The sequence below is a fragment of the Neltuma alba genome, unplaced genomic scaffold, assembly GCF_004799145.2.
Source record: "Neltuma alba isolate B1F8T4 unplaced genomic scaffold, ASM479914v2 tig00011396_pilon, whole genome shotgun sequence".
In the NCBI taxonomy this organism is placed as follows: domain Eukaryota; kingdom Viridiplantae; phylum Streptophyta; class Magnoliopsida; order Fabales; family Fabaceae; genus Neltuma; species Neltuma alba.
The window spans coordinates 30,866-54,321 of record NW_021636085.1 but is presented as its reverse complement, the minus strand read 5'-3'; the positions used below and the strand labels follow the sequence as shown (position 1 = coordinate 54,321).

General features: G+C 32.1%; 2 protein-coding genes across 2 annotated transcripts; both read left to right on the top strand.

Annotated features, from left to right (window-relative positions):
• Positions 1-1,084: 1,084 nt before the first annotated feature.
• Positions 1,085-4,537, top strand: LOC114712723 (uncharacterized). Its single transcript, XM_028897270.1, has 3 exons — positions 1,085-2,398; positions 3,484-4,426; positions 4,506-4,537. Exons 1-3 carry the CDS (start codon positions 1,085-1,087, stop codon positions 4,535-4,537), a joined length of 2,289 nt encoding a protein of 762 aa, XP_028753103.1.
• Positions 4,538-7,908: 3,371 nt separating this feature from the next.
• Positions 7,909-12,458, top strand: LOC114712801 (dicarboxylate transporter 2.1, chloroplastic). Its single transcript, XM_028897342.1, has 4 exons — positions 7,909-8,730; positions 10,373-10,686; positions 11,014-11,462; positions 12,194-12,458. Exons 1-4 carry the CDS (start codon positions 7,912-7,914, stop codon positions 12,307-12,309), a joined length of 1,698 nt encoding a protein of 565 aa, XP_028753175.1. The 5' UTR covers positions 7,909-7,911; the 3' UTR covers positions 12,310-12,458.
• The last annotated feature ends 10,998 nt before the right edge of the window (positions 12,459-23,456 follow it).

Below are 23,456 nucleotides of genomic sequence, written 5' to 3'. Positions count from 1 at the left end.
GACAACTTTTCTGTAAAAAATAATATAATTCCATGCCGAATTTTACAAAACACATTGTGGAATTTACATCTTTTATAGTGAGATTTACTACTTTGTCAATGGGTTTTGCAATCTGTTTTGAGGGACTGGGTAACTTTTCTATAAAAAAACAATACAATTCCACGTTGAATTTTATAAAAACACATAGTGGAATTTACAACTTTCATAATAAGAGTTACTACTTTGTCAATGAGTTTTGCAACCTGTTTTGAGGGGCTGAGCAACTTTTCTTTAAAAAAACATAATAAGGATATTTTGGTCTCTAGGCCAAAAATCAAAATTCCATATTAGTATTTGATGCTTTCTTTGTCATTTTGTTTATTTGGATGTCTTCTTTATCTTTTTAAAATTCATATAGTATTTTGTGGTCATTTTTCCAAAAAATTACTTCTCAATCAATTTTATGGTAATACCATCATTTATTAAAATTAAAATATTTAATCAAATCATATGCTCTTTTTTTTATTCTTATTATAAGTTTCAAATAACCAATTCACAAATAAAGAAACAATTAGTTAAAATTAATTTAAAACAATAAATATGTTATAAATATATTTTGTTTTTAAGTATACTTTTATAATAAATGGTAAAAAGAATGAAATGCATTATATGAGGAAATGTTATAAAAGAAAAATAATTACGAACAACCTTAAAAAAGTACATTAAATATTAAAACAAATTCAAATCGAAGTTTACAAAATGAACCACACATATTCCCAAAATTCAAAACTTATTTACAAGATCCGAAGAAGTATTTTTTAGTATTTAAAAATTTATAGAAATTGACAAACAAAACTCATTGATTGGCAAATCATACCCTTATGTGAAGAAACGTTATAAGAAAAAAATAATTAAAAATAATATTAAAAAATATATTAAATATCAAAACAAACTTAAATTGAAATTTATAAAACGAAACACACCTATTCTCAAATTTAAAACTCATAAATAAGAGGGAATGAGTATTGATAAAAGAAAAATGCTTATGCCGGATCCCTCGCAATCCCTAACATGCCTAATGCAAAGTAGTTCTCGTTCATTGCGGATGGGTTGTTCTTCCAAGTTGGACACCATGGAGCAGATGACGGTGCATGGCGACCCAAAACTTCTTCCTCAAGCTATCATCACAAACATTCTCAAACGACTTCCGGTGAAATCCCTAATGCGATTTCAATGTGTGTGTAAACAATGGAAAAATCTTATCAAAACACCATCTTTCATCACTGAACACCTCCACCACTCCACTCATCACAACCCTTCCCTTCTTTTCCAACGGAGTGGCAGTGACAAGGGTCTTCCTTTAGACTTACGCTTGCTCGACTGCGAGCAGCAACTCCACGAAGTTCAGGACGTTCCTTTCGATTCCTCGGTTCGTGTTAGGATCGTCGGTTCCAGCAATGGCGTGCTCTGTGTCGAATGTTCTGGTGATCGAGTTCCTTCGCTTTTCTTGTGGAATCCAGCGATTAGAAGTATGAGACAGGTGCACAGCGATATTTATGATTTTGAGGGTAGAATCTATGTAGGATATGGATTCAGTCCAATCGTCAATGACTACAAGATATTGAGAGCTTATGTTCCTGAAGATGAGGATGAGGTTAATCGAGTGGAAGTCTATTCTTTGAGCACACAGAGATGGAAGGAAATAAAATTTGAGAACTTAAAGGGTGTAAATCTTAATTCTGATGCTGTCACTGCTAATGGAGCTATGTTTTGGTATGATATGGAGGAGGATTTGGTCGTTTCATTTGACATAGCAATAGAAGCCTTTACATTGATACCAATGCCTCCTTTAGACGAAAGTCGTAAGTATTCAGGGCATAATAAGCTTACTGTATATGAAAACAAACTTGCTGTGGTTTCTCACTTTCTAGAGGGTGTATCTTTTACAACTGATTCTTACTATATTGATTTGTGGGTGGTGGAGGAAGGTATCGGTGTACCTAAAGAGAGATGGAGTTGGACTAAGAGGTATTCTCTAATCACCTTTACAGACTCGGAGCATCCATCAGGTATTTGGAGGATAGATCCGTTATGTATTTGGAGGGATGAACTTGTCTGCAATGGTAATGAAATGTCTGGAATTGTAAGTAAAACTGAATGTGAAGAGAACATTGAAGTGAATGAAATGTTTGGAACCGTTGGGGAAACTGAATGGGAAGAGAACATTAATGAAACGTTTGGAATCTTTGATGAAACTGAATCTGAAGAGAACACTGAAGTGTTAACTGTTCTGTGTCTGTCAAATCTTAGAACTAACGAATTGAGGAAGATAGCTACTGGCAGATGTAGCAATGAATTTTCAGTTGTTTTCAATCATGCAGAAAGCCTTGTACTGATTGACAGCATCCGTATTCAAGAGGTTTGATCCTAGATCTTAAGAGAGAACTAATGCAATGGGTTTGAGTTTTATATATTATTTTGTGCGTGTGGTAGGTGCTATAAAAGATTTGAGTTCCTGTTTCCCTCTGGCAATTTTTTGTTTTCATCTTCCTTTTGATCCTTGTTTCCAATTGTTATTTTTATTTTTGATTTTACCTTATAGTTTTTATTTTGAATTTAACCATGAGGTGTCAAACGGTGTAATTTGAAGTGCATACCTATAGATATAAAGTAAAAATATTTTTATAAAACATAAGCTCTGATTAACACTTTCATGGCAAGTTGCCTATCAGTGAAGAAGAATGTATTTCAACAGGATAATTTGTATCTTGCACATCACAGTTAATTTCAAAGATATGCTTTTCATTTCTTTATAAGTTATATTTTTCCTATCTAAGGATTTGGTTGTTAATGGAGCACAATGGCATTGTGTAATCAGTAGCTGACCCCATATTAGGATAAGGTTTGTTGTTGTTATACTCTGTAGTCTGTCATGTTTTGTTGTGACATTATTTGAGGTACTTGTTGGTATAATGCATGTGTACCTGCTTTCTTAGTTACCTTTATACCTTTATTCTTTCTTAGTTACCTTTAGTTCTAACATATCTATTCACTAATAATGGTCGCTTATCAATTTTCAAAAGACATTTTGCACCCAAAAGGTCATTTTTCATTTTATTCTTTTTTTACTTCATTTCATTATTTGAATTCCACTGGAAGCAACTCACACTCCAATAATCAAAACCCTTCTCTTCTTTTCCAAATGAGTGGCAGAGGGAATCCTTTGCATTTATATTTGCTCTATTGTGAGATGCAAGTCCTTGAAATTCAGAACCAACCTTTGATTGATTCTGTATTGTGCTAGGATCGTCAATTTAAGATTTACAGTTTAGGATTATGCAAGTTGGTTTCTACCTTACAAGAGGGTGTGCGTGCTCTGTAGATCTTGGTGGCTCAGAAGAGTATTTGTGAGGAATTTTTTTGTGAAGTGCACAATGCACAATCTGTTTCTTTGTTTCACCAACCCATTCTTTCTCATTGTTCATAGCATTTTGTTTTTCCCAGGTGAACACTAGGGGACAGAAGATTGTTGATGGGACCACACAATATCTTCCTGAAGAAATCATCAGAAACATTCTCAAACGACTTCCAGTAAAATCCCTAATGCGATTTCAATGTGTATGCAAACAATGGAAAAATTTCATCAAGGCCCCGTCTTTCATTGCTGACCACCTCTGCCACTCAACTCATCACAACCCCTCTCTTCTTTTCCAACGGAGTGGCAGTGACAAGGGTCTTCCTTTCGACTTATGCTTGCTCCACTGCGAGAAGCAACTCCATGAAGTTCAGAACATTCCTTTTGGGTCCTCGGTTCATGCTGAGATCGTTGGTTCCAGCAATGGCTTGCTTTGTGTCAGATGTTCTAATGATGGAGTTCATTCGCTTTTCTTGTGGAATCCAGCAACTAGAAGGATCAGACAGGTGCACAGCACTGTTTATGATTTTGAGGGTAGAATCTATGTAGGATATGGGTTCAGTCCAATTGTTAGTGACTACAAGATATTGAGAGCTTATGTTCCTGAAGATGAGGATGAGGTTAATCGAGTGGAAGTCTATTCTTTGAGCACACAGAGATGGAAGGAAATAAAATTTGAGAACTTAAAGGGTGTAAATCTTAATTCTGATACTGTCACTGCTAATGGAGCTATGTTTTGGTATGATATGGAGGAGGATTTGGTCGTTTCATTTGACATAGCAATGGAAGCCTTTACATTGATACCAATGCCTCCTTTAGACAAAAGTCATAAGTATTCAGGCTATAAGCTTACTGTATATGAAAACAAACTTGCTGTGATTTCTCACTTTCTAGAGGGTGTATCTTTCACAACTGATTCTTACTATATTGATTTGTGGGTGGTGGAGGAAGGTATCGGTGTACCTAAAGAGAGATGGAGTTGGACTAAGAAGTATTCTCTAATCACCTTTACAGACTCGGAGCATCCATCAGGTATTTGGAGGATAGATCCGTTATGTATTTGGAGGGATGAACTTGTCTGCAATGGTAATGAAATGTCTGGAATTGTAAGTAAAACTGAATGTGAAGAGAACATTGAAGTGAATGAAATGTTTGGAACCTTTGGGGAAACTGAATGGGAAGAGAACATTAATGAAACGTTTGGAATCTTTGATGAAACTGAATCTGAAGAGAACACTGAAGTGTTAACTGTTCTATGTCTGTCAAATCTTAGAACTAACGAATTGAGGAAGATAGCTACTGGCAGATGTAGCAATGAATTTTCAGTTGTTTTCGATCATGCAGAAAGCCTTCTACCAATTGACAGCATTGGCATTCGAGAGGTTTGATCCTAAATCTTAATTATTACCTTGTAGATTTATTTTGTCTAAGCACTTGTGGTTGAAATGAACCCTTTATAGTTTAAATCATTTTGAAGCTATAATTCTCATTGACCTCAATCGATATTATCTAGAATGATGAATGCTTTTATTTAGTTCCCGATGTTTTTAACTTTATTTAAGGCATGTGTATGATACTAAGTTGTTCAGTTTTCTTTCAACCATGGATATATAATACATTAGTTGCTGGTGCATGGATTATGTGGGACTTATTGTGCATCGTTTGACAGGAAAGCAAAATAAGTTTGTGGCGTTTTCATTTCATTTCTAGTGGAAAAACTTATTCAAATAAACTGGCTTTTGTGCAAATAGTTTTCCACTTTACACGAGAGCCTGTATGTTCTGTGGATTATTATTGGAGGATGAGAATGCTAATTGCTAAGAGCTTGCTGTGAGGTTCTCAATACGAAGTCTCTGATATCTCATGCTAGTCCTTTCATTCTCGTTAGGACCCTAATGCATGAGTGGATGAAAGGTGAGGTTAAAATATATTAACTCATGTGCTTGCCCATAGAAAGAAAATTGGAAAAATCATGTGTTGATGGATGAGACTACGCTAAAATTTTCTACAGAAACGCAACAGAATCAATTTCCAACTAAAAGGTGTGACTATCACATGAAGCTTTTGCATGTGCTTTTGTTTGTTGCTCCATCTAGACAAAAGTCTATGGCATATTCTTGTTCGAGAGTCTGGAGCAACCATAATCTAACATTTACAGCAAGTTCGATGAAGATAATCATTTCATGAGGTAATATTGCTCAGTTATTGAAATTTATTAAAAATTAAAAAGGATGAAAGAGTGCCGTGTTGAACACTGAAAGCTTATAGTTCTACCATGGTTATCTTCCTTGCTAATTATATGGTGAGACAGAGTGGGGGTAGTAATTTGCCGTCTTCCAGTAATGATATCAAGCAAACATAAAGATAACTAGTATTGTCATGATAACATCAGACATTTTGGGATTTAAACACCAGTTTTTTTTTTTTTTTGGGTAATTGTTTTCTCTCATCATTTCAGGTACACCAGACCTAATTTTGTCACATTCCTACGAGAATGTCCATTTTCCCTCAAGCGCTATGAAGACTTCAATGGATGACCAGGTCTTTTGCCCCACAATGTTACTTTATTTTTAGATATTTCGAGAAGAATTCTAAGATCCCTCACAGGTTTCAGTTGCGCAAAGCTTGGATAAGATCTTATCAATATGCCATCTTTCATCAAGTATTAACTGCTTGTCTTCCTTATAAACTTGACTCTCGGTTTACCTAGAGGGATACATTCTTCAGATATCGTGGTTTGATTGAATGGAGATCCTTATATTTGTGAGGATTCCACTTTGCTACGATCAGTTTGTTTTGTGTATCTCACAGCTTATTTTCAAATGAATAAATAGCAACAGCTAGGTATATCACATGTCAAAACACGAAAAAAATGAAAGAAAAGAAAAAAAGAAAAAAGAAGTGAAAAAAGGGAAAATCGCATATATAAAAAGGAATTAACTTTCAGCACTGACATTTAAAAAGAAAAAAAAAAAAGAAAACAGAATGGAAAAGAAAAGATTGTTGACCTGCAAAACATGCATTAGCTAAATCTTTTCATATGAATCTTGAATATTAGTTATGGGTGTGGGTAGAGAATTATACATGAGTTATTCATATCGCTTGCCATATTTAAGCGTGAAGGTAAGAAAAATCATCGAAGTCACTCCTCCTAGAAAGATAAATGAATGCATAAAACTAAAGTTGCGTGTTTATGGCTTGAACAGAGAGCAGGCCATATCTAATTAATATGGCTGCCACCAGCAAATTGATACCACCCAAGAACATTGTAGTGTAGGCCTTAAAATAACTTCTACGTCAACTTTCTAGTAGTAATGTCTCCCTCTTTTACTCTGTGCAACCTATGGCTTCTCTCATATTTTCCTATTTAAATTAAAATTTGAGTAATTTAAATTTAATATTTTACAAAATATATTTTTATTACATTTGGATTTAATATACCTATTTGTATCCAGTCAAGATTTAAGAATTAAATTTTGATTGAGCCAAAGTTTAAGGGTGTGTTTGGTGGACGGGAGGGGAGGGGAGGGGAGCCCCTCCCCTTATTTGGTTAAAAATTTTGGAGGGGAGGGGACAGGGGAGCTAAAATGTCCCCTCCCCTCCCCCATTTTGGCTCCCCTTCAAATTGGGGGTTTTTGGAGGGGAGTCAAAATTTTGGACCATTATGCCCTTATGGTTTTTTAATATTCCACTCTACCCATAAAATATATTATTATAATATTTTATTTCAAATAAAAAATATTATCCTAAGTAAAAAATAAAAAATATATACATTATTATAATTAAAAATATATTATAAAATTATTTAACAATAAAAAATTATTTAAATAAAAAATTATAATATATCAAATTAATTGTTTTTTATAAATATATTTTTATTAAATATATTTTAAAGCTGGAAAAAAAGATAGCCTAAAGAAAATAAAATTTCATTTTTCTTAGAGCATATAAAATTTGTTAATTTGATTATTTTAAATATATTATTATATTAATTAGAATAAAAAATTACTATACCAATTTTTTAATACACATATTAACATGATAAGACTGAATTTTTATTAAATTATAATTTAAATTAAGATGTAAATTAATTTATATATAATCAATAAAAAACATAAACTAATATGTAAGGGTAAAATGGTAAATTGATTATTACTATCCCTTCCCTCCCCTCCTTGAACCAAACAAGGGATCATTAAATACCCTCCCCTCCCCTCCTTTTTAATCAAACCAAACAGGTGAAGATAAAACCTCCTCCCCTCCTCCCCTACCCCTCCCTCCCCTCCCTCCCCTTCCCTCTCCTCAAACAAACAGACCCTAAAGCAACTTTAAAATATGTGTGTCATATCAAAATTGGACAATAAGGCCAACGCAACTAAAAATTATCAATGCTAGATTATTTAGAAAATTTTAATATTAAAATATCACATTTTTTAGATTAAATTGAAATTGAATTTATATTTCAAATTTGCCAATCCTCTTTCCTTGTCTCTCGCTGGGCTTCCCGCTGCTCTCCAATGGATAGCTTAGCACTTCTGCCACTTCACTCGCCCTCAACCTCGTTCTCTCGTTCTTCCCCTCCCACTTCCTTCCTCCGTCATCGTTCTGTTCCGCGACCTCCAAATTCCCCTTCAATCCCATCTCTCAGATCAACTGTTTATCCTTTCGCCTTCTTTCCCTCCAAAACTTCTTCCACCTTAAATCCTCTCGCTGAACTTCGCATTGCAAATCACCCAATTCAAGCTTCTTCGTCGTCATCTTCTCCGGCATCACCATCATCCTCACCCCCTGCTGGTCAAGGTGCCAAACCTTTGCCCTTTTTGATCTCCATTTCTATTGGTCTCATCGTTCGCTTCTTAGTTCCTAAGCCCGTTGAAGTTACCCCTCAAGCGTGGCAATTGCTCTCGATTTTTCTCTCGACTATTGCGGGTCTTATTCTCAGTCCGTTGCCAGTGGGTGCTTGGGCTTTTATAGGTTTAACAACGTCCATTGTGACAAAAACACTGAGTTTTTCCGCGGCTTTTAACGCGTTCACTCACGAGATTATTTGGTTGATTGTGATTTCCTTTTTCTTCGCTCGTGGGTTTGTGAAAACTGGGTTGGGTGATAGGATTGCAGCTTACTTCGTGAAGTGGTTGGGAAAGAGTACTCTGGGGCTGTCTTATGGTTTGACTTTTAGCGAAGTGTTTATTGCACCGGCGTTGCCCAGCACCACCGCGAGGGCCGGTGGCGTCTTCTTGCCGATTATCAAGTCACTGTCGCTCTCAGCTGGGAGTGAACCCAATGATCCTACTTCCAGAAAGCTGGGATCTTATCTTATCCTGACGCAATTTCATGTTGGTTTTCTTTTTCCGTCCTATTTAATTAACTTTCATGCTTGATTAATACGAACAAGTATGGAAATGATGCTTGACGATGACGAAAAGTGTTCGTTTGAAATGGTTCTAAGCCGCAGTGGCAATCATTGCCGGCACATGTGGAGAAGTATAGCAATGGCAGCTGTGGACTGTAATATAAAGCTTTGCTTCCTAACGATACAAAGTTGACTTAATTTTGAAATACATTAGGCATACCAAACCTTAAGTGGTATATGCAGTTTGGTTGAAACGTGCGGCCTATTGACAATGCTTTATGTGATTATAAGCTTTTTCTCAGTCAGTTATCTTTGCTAATAAACAGATTGAGAACTTATACTCCCTCCATTTCTATACATAAACTTCACTTTTTGGAGGGGTCTGGTGTAAAATACAAGTTTCATTCTTGAATTTGTCTAAGCATTTATTACTTTTTCCTATTTTTCCTTTAATTGACTGTATTTAGTACTCCCCTCTCTCTCATTTATATTACCTCGATATATTCTCTTTCATCATTTTTTTCATTGGTTGCCTCTCTCATTTACTCTTTTAATAAATAAGGGCAAATTTGGAAAAAAATTACATTTCTGACTTATTTATTATTTCTAACTACCTTTAATTGCTAGTTCGTTAAGTGTGATTTGGTTATTTGAAACTCATATATAGGACTGGAGGGAGTATTTTCAGCCTGGTAATTTACTACTGTCTAGCCTTTTCCATGACGGAACTGAAACCATGAGCTGTCCTTCTGCAGTTGTTTATGCAGAGATTGAATTCCAAAGTATTTTTTCTGCGTATATTCTATCATTTTGAAATTGCCTAAAATCCTAAGGACCACAAGATAAACTTCTCAAAAATCTCTCATGGAATTTTCTCCATTTCGAAAATACCTTTAGGCTAACTCAGATCATGAGAAGGGATATACTTTTGCTATTGTGCCCAGCTGATGCCATCTGAAAGCTAACTACTCTTATGCATTATGCGATAAGTATAAGCCTCTTCCTTATTTGTGCTGTAGGTTTTGATGTGCCTCTCAGGCTTAAAGGCTATAAACCCGCAGTACATTATGATTTGCCTGTTTAAAGGAAAATTTGCTTCCGGAGACATATTTTAGAAATTAGAAGATGTGACATAAGAAAAGAGAGGGAACATAAGAAATTTAAATTGAATGGGAAGAATGGTAAGTGTTGGACTTGGATGTCAATTATCTGTACAGAAAATTTCAACTATTAATTAGTTATATTCTGAAGAACGTCTGGGTATTATTGAGTAAAGGATGATGGAATCTGTGATTCAGCTAATCATTAATTGAGAACAGACTATAAATTTCATTTTTCTTTTCTGATTTAGCTGTTGTGAGACAACATGAGAAATTTCTTGGACATTATTGATTGGGTGTCTGCTTTACCTTATTTCAAAATGTGTGTTCTTTTCCCTTTTAAAATGGCATCTTCTTTCCAAGTGGCATGGCATTTCTGCAGTTAATATGGCTATTGTAATTATGAGCTTTTGGCACCGGTCATTGTAAACGCTGATGTTGTAGGAGTCTTTGCTGTATGTGTGTTACTTCTTATTTGAGATCGACCATCATTTGATGATGAAGTGACTTGTGCACTTGTGACAGTCTGCTGGTCATTCTAGTGCTCTTTTCCTAACTGCTTCTGCTCAAAACCTGCTCTGTCTTAAATTAGCAGAGGAGCTTGGTGTGATAATTGCAGATCCATGGATTACATGGTTTAAAGTGGCTAGTTTACCTGCATTGATTTCTCTTCTTGCCACGCCATTGATTTTATACAAACTTTATCCACCTCAAATGAAAGACACACCAGAGGCGCCAGCCATGGCTGCAGTCAAGCTGGAAAGTGTGGGTCCTGTCACTCGAAATGAATGGATTATGATTGGTACAATGCTGCTTGCAGTGTCTTTGTGGATATTTGGGTATGTCTGATATCTTATTTCAAATCATTTGAAAATTTATCTGTTATTTCAATTCATCGTATCAATAGTTTTCTTGTTATGATACTTTATATGCATGATCAATATGATAATTTTTACTATTCTACTGTTAAACCCAAATAGATGGATTTCATATTTTATGAGAATGTATTCGACAGTATACCATTTGATGTCTACCTATACATTACCTAATCCCTGTATTCATGTTTCTAGTAATGTGAAACATGTTGCATGCGCACGTAATCGTTCTCTTATAATGAAAGTTCTTGCAATGGAATTCTATGCGATCGATATTTCTTAATCCTGCAGAGAGACTCTCAGTATACCAAGTGCTGTAGCTGCAATGATTGGCTTATCAGTACTCCTTGTACTGGGAGTCCTTGATTGGAATGATTGCTTGAATGAAAAATCAGCATGGGATACCCTTTCTTGGTTTGCTGTTCTAGTGGGGATGACTGGCCAGTTGACGAAACTTGGCATTGTGGGTTGGGTGTCTACTTGTGTGGCCAACTCTCTTCAGTCTTTCTCTCTGAGCTGGCCTGCTTCACTGTTTGTTCTTCTGGCATCTTATTTTTTCATCCACTACATTTTCGCAAGTCAGACCGGTCATATTTTGGCGTTTTACTCCGCATTTCTCGCTATGAACCGGGCAGCTGGTGTTCCTGCTGTGCTGGCAGCGCTTGCTCTGGGATATGTTGCTAGTCTTTTTGGTTCAATAACACATTATAGTAGCGGTCAGGCTGCTGTATATTATGGAGGTATGGCCCTCCCTTCAATCCTTGTTTGTTAAGTGTTCCTTTCAGCTATTCTACTCTTTAGCTTATGTTTGCTGGGTAATTGAGTTATAACCTCTTGGACGCATACTTATTGGGCCATGGCCCATAAAGGAGGATAAGCAAAAGAGCTCGGCATACAAAGAGGAAATGGGCAGTTGGTTAGTGACGTGTACACCACACACACAGACACAGAGAGAGAGAGAGAGAGAGGACGGGTTCAGGGAGGGTGGGGGTTAACCGAAAGATTCACTGAAATGTTGTATGGAGTGACCTAGCCACCTGAAAGAAAACCAACTTTGCCGAAAACCCTTAGATCTAGTGGGCACCATACCCCTCTTTCTAGAGGGAGGTCACAGGTTTAAACATGTGCTTGTGTGTGTGGGGCTTGTCTGCTGAATATCTGTGAGTGTGTCATTTGACTCCTGTAAAAAAAATTAAAAAAAAAAAAAACCCTTTTTTGGTCAAAAAGCAAAAGTACTGGTTTTAATCAGCTGCCAAAATTTGAATCTTCTAGGAGCCCATCTTCCCCTTACTCTGTGTTGATTCTGTTAACAACCTGCAACCATAAAACTGATGTTTTATTAATTCTCCATTCCCTTGACTCTAACATGCCAACTTTAGTCGTACAATTTTTTCCATTCTATATAACTGATCTTTTTATAAGAAAAAAAAAATCCTGGTATCTGATGATAATATAGTTTGTTTTTTGACAGCTGGTTATATAGACCTCCCTGATATAATCAAAATCGGGTTCATTATGGCTGTTTTTAATGCTATCATCTGGGGAGTTGTTGGCTCTTTGTGGTGGAAATTTTTGGGTTTGTATTGAATTTCCATTTCAATGTAAGTAATATCTTTTTCCTTTTTAAAATTGTTTCAATTGGCCATTCTTTTATGTTATCATTGCTTCAGTGCATACAGTCCAATAATATACGGATAATTATTTTAGTACAAATCCTAAATTGAAGATTTGAAACTGCTTTGATCTTCCTTTTTCTCCAAGGTTTTGTTAGGTATGAGAATATTCCCAAGCAGCAAAATATCACTTCAAACGAATCATTGAGTTTTAAATAATCTCAGTTTTAAATTTTATCTCTTCATTAGCAGTGTCATGTCTATAATAAAAAATGGATATCAAATCTTCACTCATGTGACTGGATTTCAGTTTCCATAAATTTATTCTCAAGCTCAAAAATTGACTAATAAATTTAGGTTATGCAAGTAATAAATTCGGAATTTTAAAGAAATAAATAACTTGTGAATCTTTACCTCTGCTAAGAAGTGCTTCCAAATGTTTCGTCTATCACATTTCATTTTACCTCAAGGAAAAGCCAACAAACAATATCTAAAAATCAAAAAGAGAGATGCATTGTACGATGAAAATTTAACTACTTTTTTCCAACATCACATGAAGAAAAATATATTTAGTCATGCATAAAAGTAAAACTTTAACAAATTTGTGAAAGTGTCCGATTAATTCTTATAAAATTTTCTAAAATTTATTTTCAAGTTTGAGAAAAATTATTAATTATAATTCACATGATTTTTTCCCAAATAAGATTGTTTTGGATGATATTGATTCTTGATTGCTAATCCTGATAACTTATGTAGTTATGTTCATCATTTTTTATAAAAAGAAATTAATAATTAAAATCATGAATTATAAATTTTTATCTCATTTCCCGGAATCTAATTTTTAAATAGATCCACTTAAACATTCAGAGAAGCAGTCTCACAGGTGAAATAGAAACTTTGTCAAACACATGAATCTTGAGATTTTCACTCTAGGGAGTTAAGAAATAATACATGTAAATGAATAATAAATAACACGTAATGTAGATACATTTTTTCTGCACAACCAAAAGGCATTATATGCTGTTTGTCGAAATTAACTATAATAATTTCATAGTTTTTGGAAAATCTCACAAGTGAAATAGAAACTTTGACGAAAGTGGGAATCAGCCAGTGAAAATTAATTACTTACGAAATAAAAACTCAAATTGAGACCCTAATGAATTGCAAAAGACATATTTATTTATTTTTTTACTCTTTTTTTTGGGTGGAAGACAAGCTACGAATTTTTATGACTCAACCCAAATTTGTCCGTTGTACACTAACAGTAGGCTTAATTTTTTTATTTACTTTTTATAAAGAAAGGTTTATTTTTATGTGAGTTATATTTTCCATATAAAAAAGGGGGTCGAATCCTAACTAAAATATTTTTTTAAATGATATAACATAATTTGTTTGAGTAAGACATTATCAAATCAATTTGAAACTTTGATTTTACATCAAATCCAAATTGATCAACATGAAAAATATAACCATGCAGATTACAGAAAAAGAAAAAGCAATTATTTACAATTTTTTATTATAAAAAGGAAAATTAATCCCCCAATCCTTATAATTTTACTCAGTTTTTAATTAGGTCCTTATGGTTTTTTTTCTTTTTATTACTTCCTTTTACTTCTCCACAACAATACGAAACCTTCTGATTTTTTTTTGGTCAAAAAATATATCATGGCAGGTTTAATGCATGCTGAATGCTGAGTCATAATCTAGTCATCACTCGCTCATTCTGAAACTAACAAAATTTGACCCAAAAGATTAACGGTTATAATAGAAGAAACTTTGGGGACTCAATAAAAAAACTGCATTAAAAATTGAGTAAAACTATAATGATTGGTCTTTATTGCACACTTATTTTTGCATTCGAAAATAAATCAGATTATGTAGGCAAAAAACAAAAAGAAAAAAGAAAATAAATCAGATTATGTTTAATCGAAATATAATTTATGAGATACTCCAAATGGATGATTTGTCAATTTGACATTATTATATTGGAGACAAGCAAGTACTCCAACGGCATAACTGATCCGAGTCTTTATCGGAATCTATATTTTTTAATTAATAAAATATCATATGAAAAAAATTTTACCCTTAATCATCATGAGTTAATCACAATTCAAAATGTAATCTGATATGATTTGTGACAATCGTTTTCTTAAAACCATTTTAAATTAAATCCAACAATTTATTTGGATGATTAACCATGATAAAAAAGAAAAAGCCTTAAAATTTTAAAATCGCTGTCATGGTTAAAAGAAATAAAATTATATTGCAAACAATATCGCTTGTTAACTTGGGCCTTGGACTTCCAAAGTCCAGAAATATCATTCAACTATTAGCTCAAACCAAACTTATACTTTCAAACATACAAACTGATAAATCATTTTAATATAAGTCATGGAGCCTATTAGTCATAAGTCAACACTATCAAAAAAGCCTAATACGCAAAGTCTTAAACATCTTTGGCCTTCCAACGACCCCCATATCAGATAGTAATAATTAAAAGTATTAGTTTACAGCATTAGAGTATATGGGCCTTATATGGTAATATATAACAAATCAGCACATAAAACAAAAGTCGAAAGGCTATACAAGTTATAACAGCACGCTATGCCTCCGGAGCCTTATCTGATGGGCCGCCACTTAAACTATCACCTGAAGATAGTAAAAACAACAGGGTGAGACAAATGCCTCAGTAACCCACTTTCCAACTCATCATATATACTAACACGTGTTCGTGAGATGTCAAGTGGGACAGTTAATAATTCTCGAGAAATATAAATATATCCATTGAAATATAATTTCAATCATCTAAACCCTCACTATGGGGGCTGATACACAAGCCACATAAGTTTATCCCTCATTATGGGGGATCAATCAGACATATAGACCTATCCCTTACTTTGAGGGACTAATAAGAAGCCACAAAGGCCTATCCTCACTATGGGGGACGAAGAAAGAAGCCAACCAATATACACTAATGGCGGCTTTACCACGTGGTAGGATAGAACTCAATCCAAAATTCAAATAACAACCAATCATTCACAATATAACAAAAATATCTCAATCTTTTCTCAGTATAATCCATAAGATATAAATCATATATCTTTTCAAACTTCCCCATCACAATTCCAAAAATCTCACAAGACAATTTTTATAGCTCAAAAGTTATAATATATTTACTCGAATTCCAAATAACAAATACTATTCTAAAATAGCAAAATACTCACAAACAACATATTACCACATATAATAATTGGAAAGTGGTTACCTCTCGCCAAAGCAATAAAAAAGATTACCACAAGGTCAATTCTTTACTCAACCAATAATTAATCTACACAATATATATAACCACATATTAATATAAGCTAATTAATTAATTAATTAAGCTTCTATATATTATTTAAATTTCTAAATATAAAATTATTATGTTCTAAATTCTAAAAATCTCCATTTAAGTTTAAACCTAAAAATCAAACTATCAAAAATTCAATAATATTTCAAATATTTATAAATAAATAATCTAATCAAAACTTTAATGATATAACTATCATATATATTTTCATCAATAATAAACTTTTTAGCTAAAATAATTATTTTAAAAACCTCTAGTCACCTAATAAATAAAACTAAACCGATTAAAATCTTAATAATATGTTAAACACCTCAAATAAATTATTCAACTTAATTTTAATCGATAAAATTTGATATAAATCATATATAACACATTTTTCAACTAGAAAAATCAATTTAAGCACTAAAAACCAACAAATAGACAAATCTAACCAATTAAAATTAATAACTCGTTTACCTCTAAATTTCCGTGATTATCTTTTACCAAAACTCTATATTTATATCATATATAAGTCTCAAAATTTTCTTTAAACACTATAGTAATACTGCCATTAGGGAATGTATTAAAAAAAATACTGCCATTAGGGAACCTAAAATATATAAGAAATATTCATAAAGAAAGTTTGATGAAGAGAACTATATTTGTGTACCTAGATGATCCTCAAAGCTTGTATTACCCTTCAAAATGCTTAATCTTCTCTGCTCCTCTCTCATTCTCTCTTTCTCTGATTCTTGTTCTCTCTCTTTCTCGTTTTCTCTCTTTCTCTTTGCATACACTTCGTCTTTTGCGTCTCCTCTCCTTTTTATCTCCCATCTTTCAACCACCCAGCACAAATTTTCTTCCTGCATTTAATTCTCTTTCCCCCAAAGTCTTCATTCCTCCCCCTAAAGTCTTCTTTCTGATCCAAATGCCTTTATTTTTTTCACGTCTCAATTTTCCATGCATCAACTTTCCACAAGTCAATTTTTCAACGGAAATGCGGAAAGTTGCTCCCTTTTTTTGGTATTAAAATATTATTATTTTATCTTTCTTTTTTTAAAAAAATTAAAATATTAGGATATTATAATAATATTTCTATTATGCATTATATGCGTTTTATATTTTTTTTTTATTATAGTTGATTTTTTCGTCATAACTCGCACATATATCATAACTTTATGCTATGAGTTGGAACCTGCAATCTTACATTAAGAGCACCTACAAAAACACACAATAAAAATATAGTTTGTGTTGTTTGCTTGAGAACACTATTGACTATTGTTAAGCTATTCTTAATCTAAGAGTTAGATAACTAATTTAATGAGATTAAAAAAATTAGTTGAGTTAGTTATTTGTAATAAATATGTATTGATTTCTTTCAATAATTTAATTATATGCATTAAAACTATATTTAAGTGGAAATACTTTATAATTAATAGGGATATTTTTTAGAACCGGAGATAATACTTCGGAACCCTTTAAAGTAAGATGTGGCACTTCCTAAAATTCAAGTTATTGCGAAAAGTGAGGTGACAAAACAATATAAATGTAAATCAGCATGGAAGAGAACCCAGAAACTCCAAGAGCTCAGTGCCCTCTAACCTTGGTGCACACCGTCCACACACCATATGCATTGTTTTTATATAGATAGAGAACATATCACCATTGATGATCCATAATGGTGATTAAAAATGACTTAATCACAATTAAATATGCGATTTCTAACTTTTCATATTGATGGCGGTTTATGGCAATTCAATGTGACTAATGAATAAACAAAACGTCATAAAGGTTCTTATGGTCATCTCCGACCGTTAGTTTCAAAGACTCTTCTCCTTAACCTTATTACTAGCATAAACTTACATCTTAGAAACACTGGTACATGACTTCTTTTGACACAATTACTCATTAAAATTGTGTTTGGTGTTAAGGTTGGCTACAAGACTACACATCTTGTGTTTAATGTAAAGATTAGATGAATAATTTATGAATATTAAGAAAATTAGTTAAATTAATTATTAGTAATAAATAAATATAATCTTCTTTAAAATATCTTTATCAATAATCATCTCTATTAAAATTATCCTTTCATGAAAATTTCTTAACTTAAATCAAATATTTAGTTAACATTTGTATTAAGTACTCCCTCTGTTCTTTTTTATAAGAAACAATTATCGTCCCTCTCTTATCCCTAAATATAAGCAACATTTAAAAGTTATATTAAGTTTTTGTAGCAAATTTTCTATTTTGTCCCAATTAATTACTTATTTTAATACCTAATATATCTATCATTTTATTTTTCAAATCATCATCTCTCTCCATACACATACTCTTTCTTTCATAAATAAAGGTATTTTAATTTTTACGGAAAATTAGTTAATTAGTTCTCTAACTTTTAACTTAATTGTAACTCAGTCCTTCAAGTTTAACTCGTCACAACTTAGTCTCTAAAGTTTATTATGTTTAACAATTGCACTCTTGTCGTTAGTTATCAAATTGAACGCTATTAACAAAGTTAATAGAGTTAGTTCCCTTCTCTTCCTCATGATCATTTCTGTTTTCCCTTAATCAGCTCCTTCATTTTTCTGGGAAAATCATTCTCAAAATTGGGACCCATTCTTCAAAGTCTTCAAGCCAAGGTAAGAAAGAAGAGGAGGAGACTAACTCTGTTAACTTTGCTAACAGCGTTCAGTTTGATAACTAACGGCAAGGGTGCAACTGTTAAACATAATAAATTTTAGGGATCGAGTTGTGACAAGTTAAACTTGAAGGACTGAGTTACAATTGAGCCAAAAGTTGAAGGACCAATTAACTAATTTTCCCTAATTTTTAAAATTTTTTTATCTAAATTTTTAATCTGTATAATAGAGTTTAAAATTGTTTATAAAAAAGCAGGGAGGGAAAACGACACTAGGGCCGTATTGTTTCCGTTTTTTTTTTTTTTGGCCATCAAACTGCGCCCGCCGAGAAAATTGAGGTCAAAGGAAATGAATATGTGGAATTGTGGTGGGGGCGTGGGGCGTACTTAGTCTTTGGTCAACCAAATGATGCCCCAACTTAGAATTGCAGCAAGACCAATCAACGTCACCCGCGCTTACGCCTTACGGATATCAGCATTTGTTGGGGTTGGTATGTTGCATGATAATTAATGCTTGTCAATTTTAAATTTGAGAATTTTTTTTTTGGTGCGAGTCTTTGTTATAAGAGTCTTGCGAAGCTTCTGTTGGTAGAAAGACTTGTGTCCTATATAGTGAAAATCTGACAGCATTCATGATGAAATCTCTTTGGAATTCTTTAAGTGTTGTGCTACTGGTTGAAGGTGAATTTGGAGGGAAAGATCCAAGAGAAAAACATGAATTTTTTTATTTTTATTGTTCTGCATCTTATTAATTTTTAGATTACAAGAATACATCAAATTATGAGTAATATTCTTGGTCAAAAAAATTATGAGTAATATTTCTTTATTGACAAAAAATATGATGCTATTCAATTTTTTTTTTTGCCTATGTAAAAATTGTTTTTGTTATAGTCAATATGAAATACAAAGATATGTAACCGCCTTCGTTAAGATTTATAAAATATTTTTAAAACAAATTGGAAAAATCAATAAATCTTATTATTTACAATTAACAACCTTCTTTTTTAGTAGAAAAAGCATACATTTTTAAAAATTTCATTCAGTTAACACGAAGTCTCACACTTAACTAATGAAATAAGGTTGTTAATGAATTATTATTTTGTCCAAAACATATTGTATTATGAAATATGAAGTCGTTAAAAAATCACATATATTTTTTTAAAAGAACATTAAATAACTTGAATTACAGTATTGAACTTTTGGTCAAAAAGAAAAAAAGAATCACAGTATTGAACTAAAATATTTTTAGTTAATAAAGAAAAAGAGTGAATTTATGATAATTTGATTTTTAATAGTAAACAATTAACTTGTAATGAATTTTTAAGAAAATTCAAAATTTGTAAAATGATACATGCTTTTAAAAAAGAAGCTATATATTAAATAAAGACTCAACATTCGTGATTGATTAATTGGATGCCAATAAAGTCATAATCATCTTTGGCTGTCATCATAGCCTCATTAACAAACAAGTTTTTGGAGTTTCTTTTTTCCTTATTTAAATGTGATAATGGAATAAATTATATTCCCCTGATCTTTAATATAAGATTTATTTAACTAATTTGATTAGATTAAGAAAGTTAGGTAAGTTAGTTAATTATAAGAAATATGATATGTTTGTCCTAAAATACTATAATCATTTTTCTTAATATTCTTCCTCCCTCTTCTACTTGATTATGGCTGAGGGAGTATCCAAAAAAGTAATTTAGAAAAAATTGATAAATATAAAAAATAAGTCTTATATTTAAGACCAAAATTAATTTAATAATTAGTTCTTATATTAAAAACCAGAATTTGGCCCAAAAAAAAATTAAAGACCGGAGGCGTATTTTAATATTGCTTTATTTCTTTCGCACTCACCGTTGTGGAATATTTTATTATTCGTTAGCGTTCACCCTACGTAGTGTAAATTTTGCTTCCAACGTGAGGGCCCATGTCATCCTCTTATTACAGGCTCGTCCCAGCTCTTAATATGTGATTTTATTTAATTAATTCGAATAATTTGAATAGATTAAAAAATTTAAATTAATTAATTAATTATAATAACTGTGATAAGATTACTACTTCCGGTCCTTAATATAAAAGCTAATTTGATTTTCAATTTGATTCTAAATATAAGATTCTAATTCATTTTGTCTCTCATATTTATTTATTTATTTTCAAAATAATCATTAGAGTAGTTTCACATATTAAATGTGCATCAAATAGTAATTCTAGCTAAGACACATGATTAGCAAAGGTATTTTAGAGAAGACAACATATATTTATTACAAATAACTAAGCTTACAAATTTTCTTAATCTATTCAAATTAATCAAATAGTTCTTATATTAAGAACCGGAGATAATAATTTATAAATTAAGTAAATTAGTTTTAAAAAACAACAAATATAATAAATAAAATGGATTGAGATCGTATCAATCAAATGCAAACCCTGGCCTTTTCCTATATTTTTGAGCATATATTTGAAAAAATTAAACTGCAAGTCTTTATAATTTCATCTTTATTTTTAATGATGTACCTATTGACTTTTAATCAGGTAAAAATATAAGGAATTATAAGAAGAAAAAAAAAATATTATAAGAATCTGATTAAAATTAAATAAAACTCTATTTTTTTAAAAAAAAAAAGCTACGAGAATCTTATTAAAAATATTAGATGAACTTATAGAGACATGCAAATTAGAGTTCCTTTTATATTTATCAAAATTATGAAAATTATTGTGAACTGCTCCCTGCAGGCCATGGCTATGGCGTTTTAAATTTTAAAATTGGTGGCTGCTCCCACCATGCATGTTACTTCATTATTTTATATACGAGAGAGAAGAAACAAGAAATCATTTGAGGAAGACCATTCTAGGGAAGCTGCACGCAGCCGCCATAAATGGCTTCTTTTATCCTTCCTCATCCTTCCCTTGTTGCTTTTAGTTTTATATCTCAAAATACAATGTTTTGCCATACATCATGCCTTCATTGTTTCAAAATACTAGCCTTTAATGTTTTTTTTTTTTAGAAAAATTGGGGAAAAGTCCCCCATTTTAAATTTTATTGGTAAATTTTTATATAAAGAAATTATTGGTACTTTATAAATTTTATACATTAAAAAATATTAGTATTCTGATTTATGTGTTTCTTACCAATAAAAATTTTAATTAGAGAAATTTTCTCAAGTTTCCCTTGATTGTTTTCCAAGCCCTCTTTCTTTCTCTCTAAGCCACTACGAAAAATGCAATAAGCTTTCTAACATAAATCCTGCTATCTTAACAAAAGAATTATTATTTTAATTTTTCAAATTTATCAAATTTACAACTACTTTTTCAAATATACAACTAATTTTTTTATATTTATATTTTTATTGTCCATATTTTATTTGATGCTAACTCCGGTCTTTAATATAAGAGTTAGTTGGAGATTAAATTTGGTTCTAAATATATGACTCTCATCTATTTTATCTTTAGTATTTATCTATTTTTCTCTGAAGTAATCTCTTTGGTGATTGCGTATATTAAGGAACTTCCATCAAGAGTTATTCCAATATACATAATTAATAACAGTATTTTAAGAAATATAACATCTATTTATTATAAATAACTAATTTAACTAATTTTTTTAATATTTCTAAATTAGTTTTCAAACTCTTATAGTAAGAACAGGAGGTAGCACATTCTTAGTCCTAAATATAAAAGTCAGATAGGGTTTATTTTGATTTTAAATATAAAATTTTAATTCATTTTGTCTTCCAGATTTATAAATTTTCCCAAGTCAAGTTTTCCATTAATAGGATAGTAGTTAAAGAGAGTATTGTGGAGAAATAAATATATATTTATTACACATAATTAACTTAGATAATTTTTAAAAAATTTATAAATTCATTATGTAACTTTTATATTTAAAATAGAAATTATTGATATTTTAATACAGTCCCCGGTCATTATTATCCAACAAGAAGTCTGCCTCCATGTGTGACGTACCAAACCTTGAGTAAGGCACACATCATCCTTTTTTTTTTTGGGACCAGCACATCATATTATTATTAGACAAAATGATAAAAATTATTGAAAAGTTTGGTTCTTGCTTGTACATTTTTCCGATACAAATAACCCAATTAAGTAAATAAAAAATTATTAAAAAAGAAAACGTATTTTTCATAAACATCCTTTTTTTTTTTGGTAGAAAGAGAGGGGGCAAAATGAAAAATAATATTGCTGGTAAAAAAAAGAAAAATAATATTAAAAGTTTGGGACATTTTTTTTTTTTGACGTACGTTTGGGACAAGTTAGTTTCCAGAATCATGATAAATTCTCTCACGTACACGACCAGGTGGGGTATTATAATATTGTCAACCGCGCGCTGCAGACCATGCCTCTGTTCCTGGCTGCTTCCTCCATGTTGCTTCATTTTCTTCTTTCTTCGGTGTTCAAACATATATATACACACACACGTATACAACCAGGAAATCGCTATAATAGGAAGACTGCAATTGCAGCTGTAATCTTCTCCAAACATCAATGGCTTCTTTTAATCTCTCTTATTCTCCAACGTCTGCTCTCTCATGCCCACGGTATATTTTCTCTTCCGTTTTCAAGTTTCCTTCTTTCTCCTTTTAGCCAGTTGGGTTTGGCGTATCATGGATTGGTTCTCTGGTAATTGCTTGTTTGAGTAGTCTTAGAATGTTTCTGGATTCCGTGTCAACTTCGTTTATCTGAAATCTTCATTTACGTCTTAGCGTGATATATTTTCAATTCTGCGATCAATTATTGGAAACCGTTTTGATTTCCGTGATCCACAATATGCGTGAGATCTTACTTGTATTGAATGATTCTTTATCTGGTATGCGTTTTTTCTGTTTCAAAAAGAAAATATATAACTTGATGTCGAGGGAACAAATTTCAGTGCCAGAAAATTGATAGTGAATGCATGATTGGTAGCATGATGTTGAATAGAGAATTTATTACACCCCCTCCCCCTTTTGAGGTTTAAGTTTAGGATACCAAATGCTGGAACAGAAAGCTTCTCTACCCAACTTGTTGCGTTTAAATTTAATCTTAATCTCGAGCTCATAATTTATGCCCAGGAGCTCATATTTGGTCTCCACTTGAAAGGACACTTAACAATGTAACTGCACAGATTAGTTGACTTCAACCTGTTAACAACTCGAGG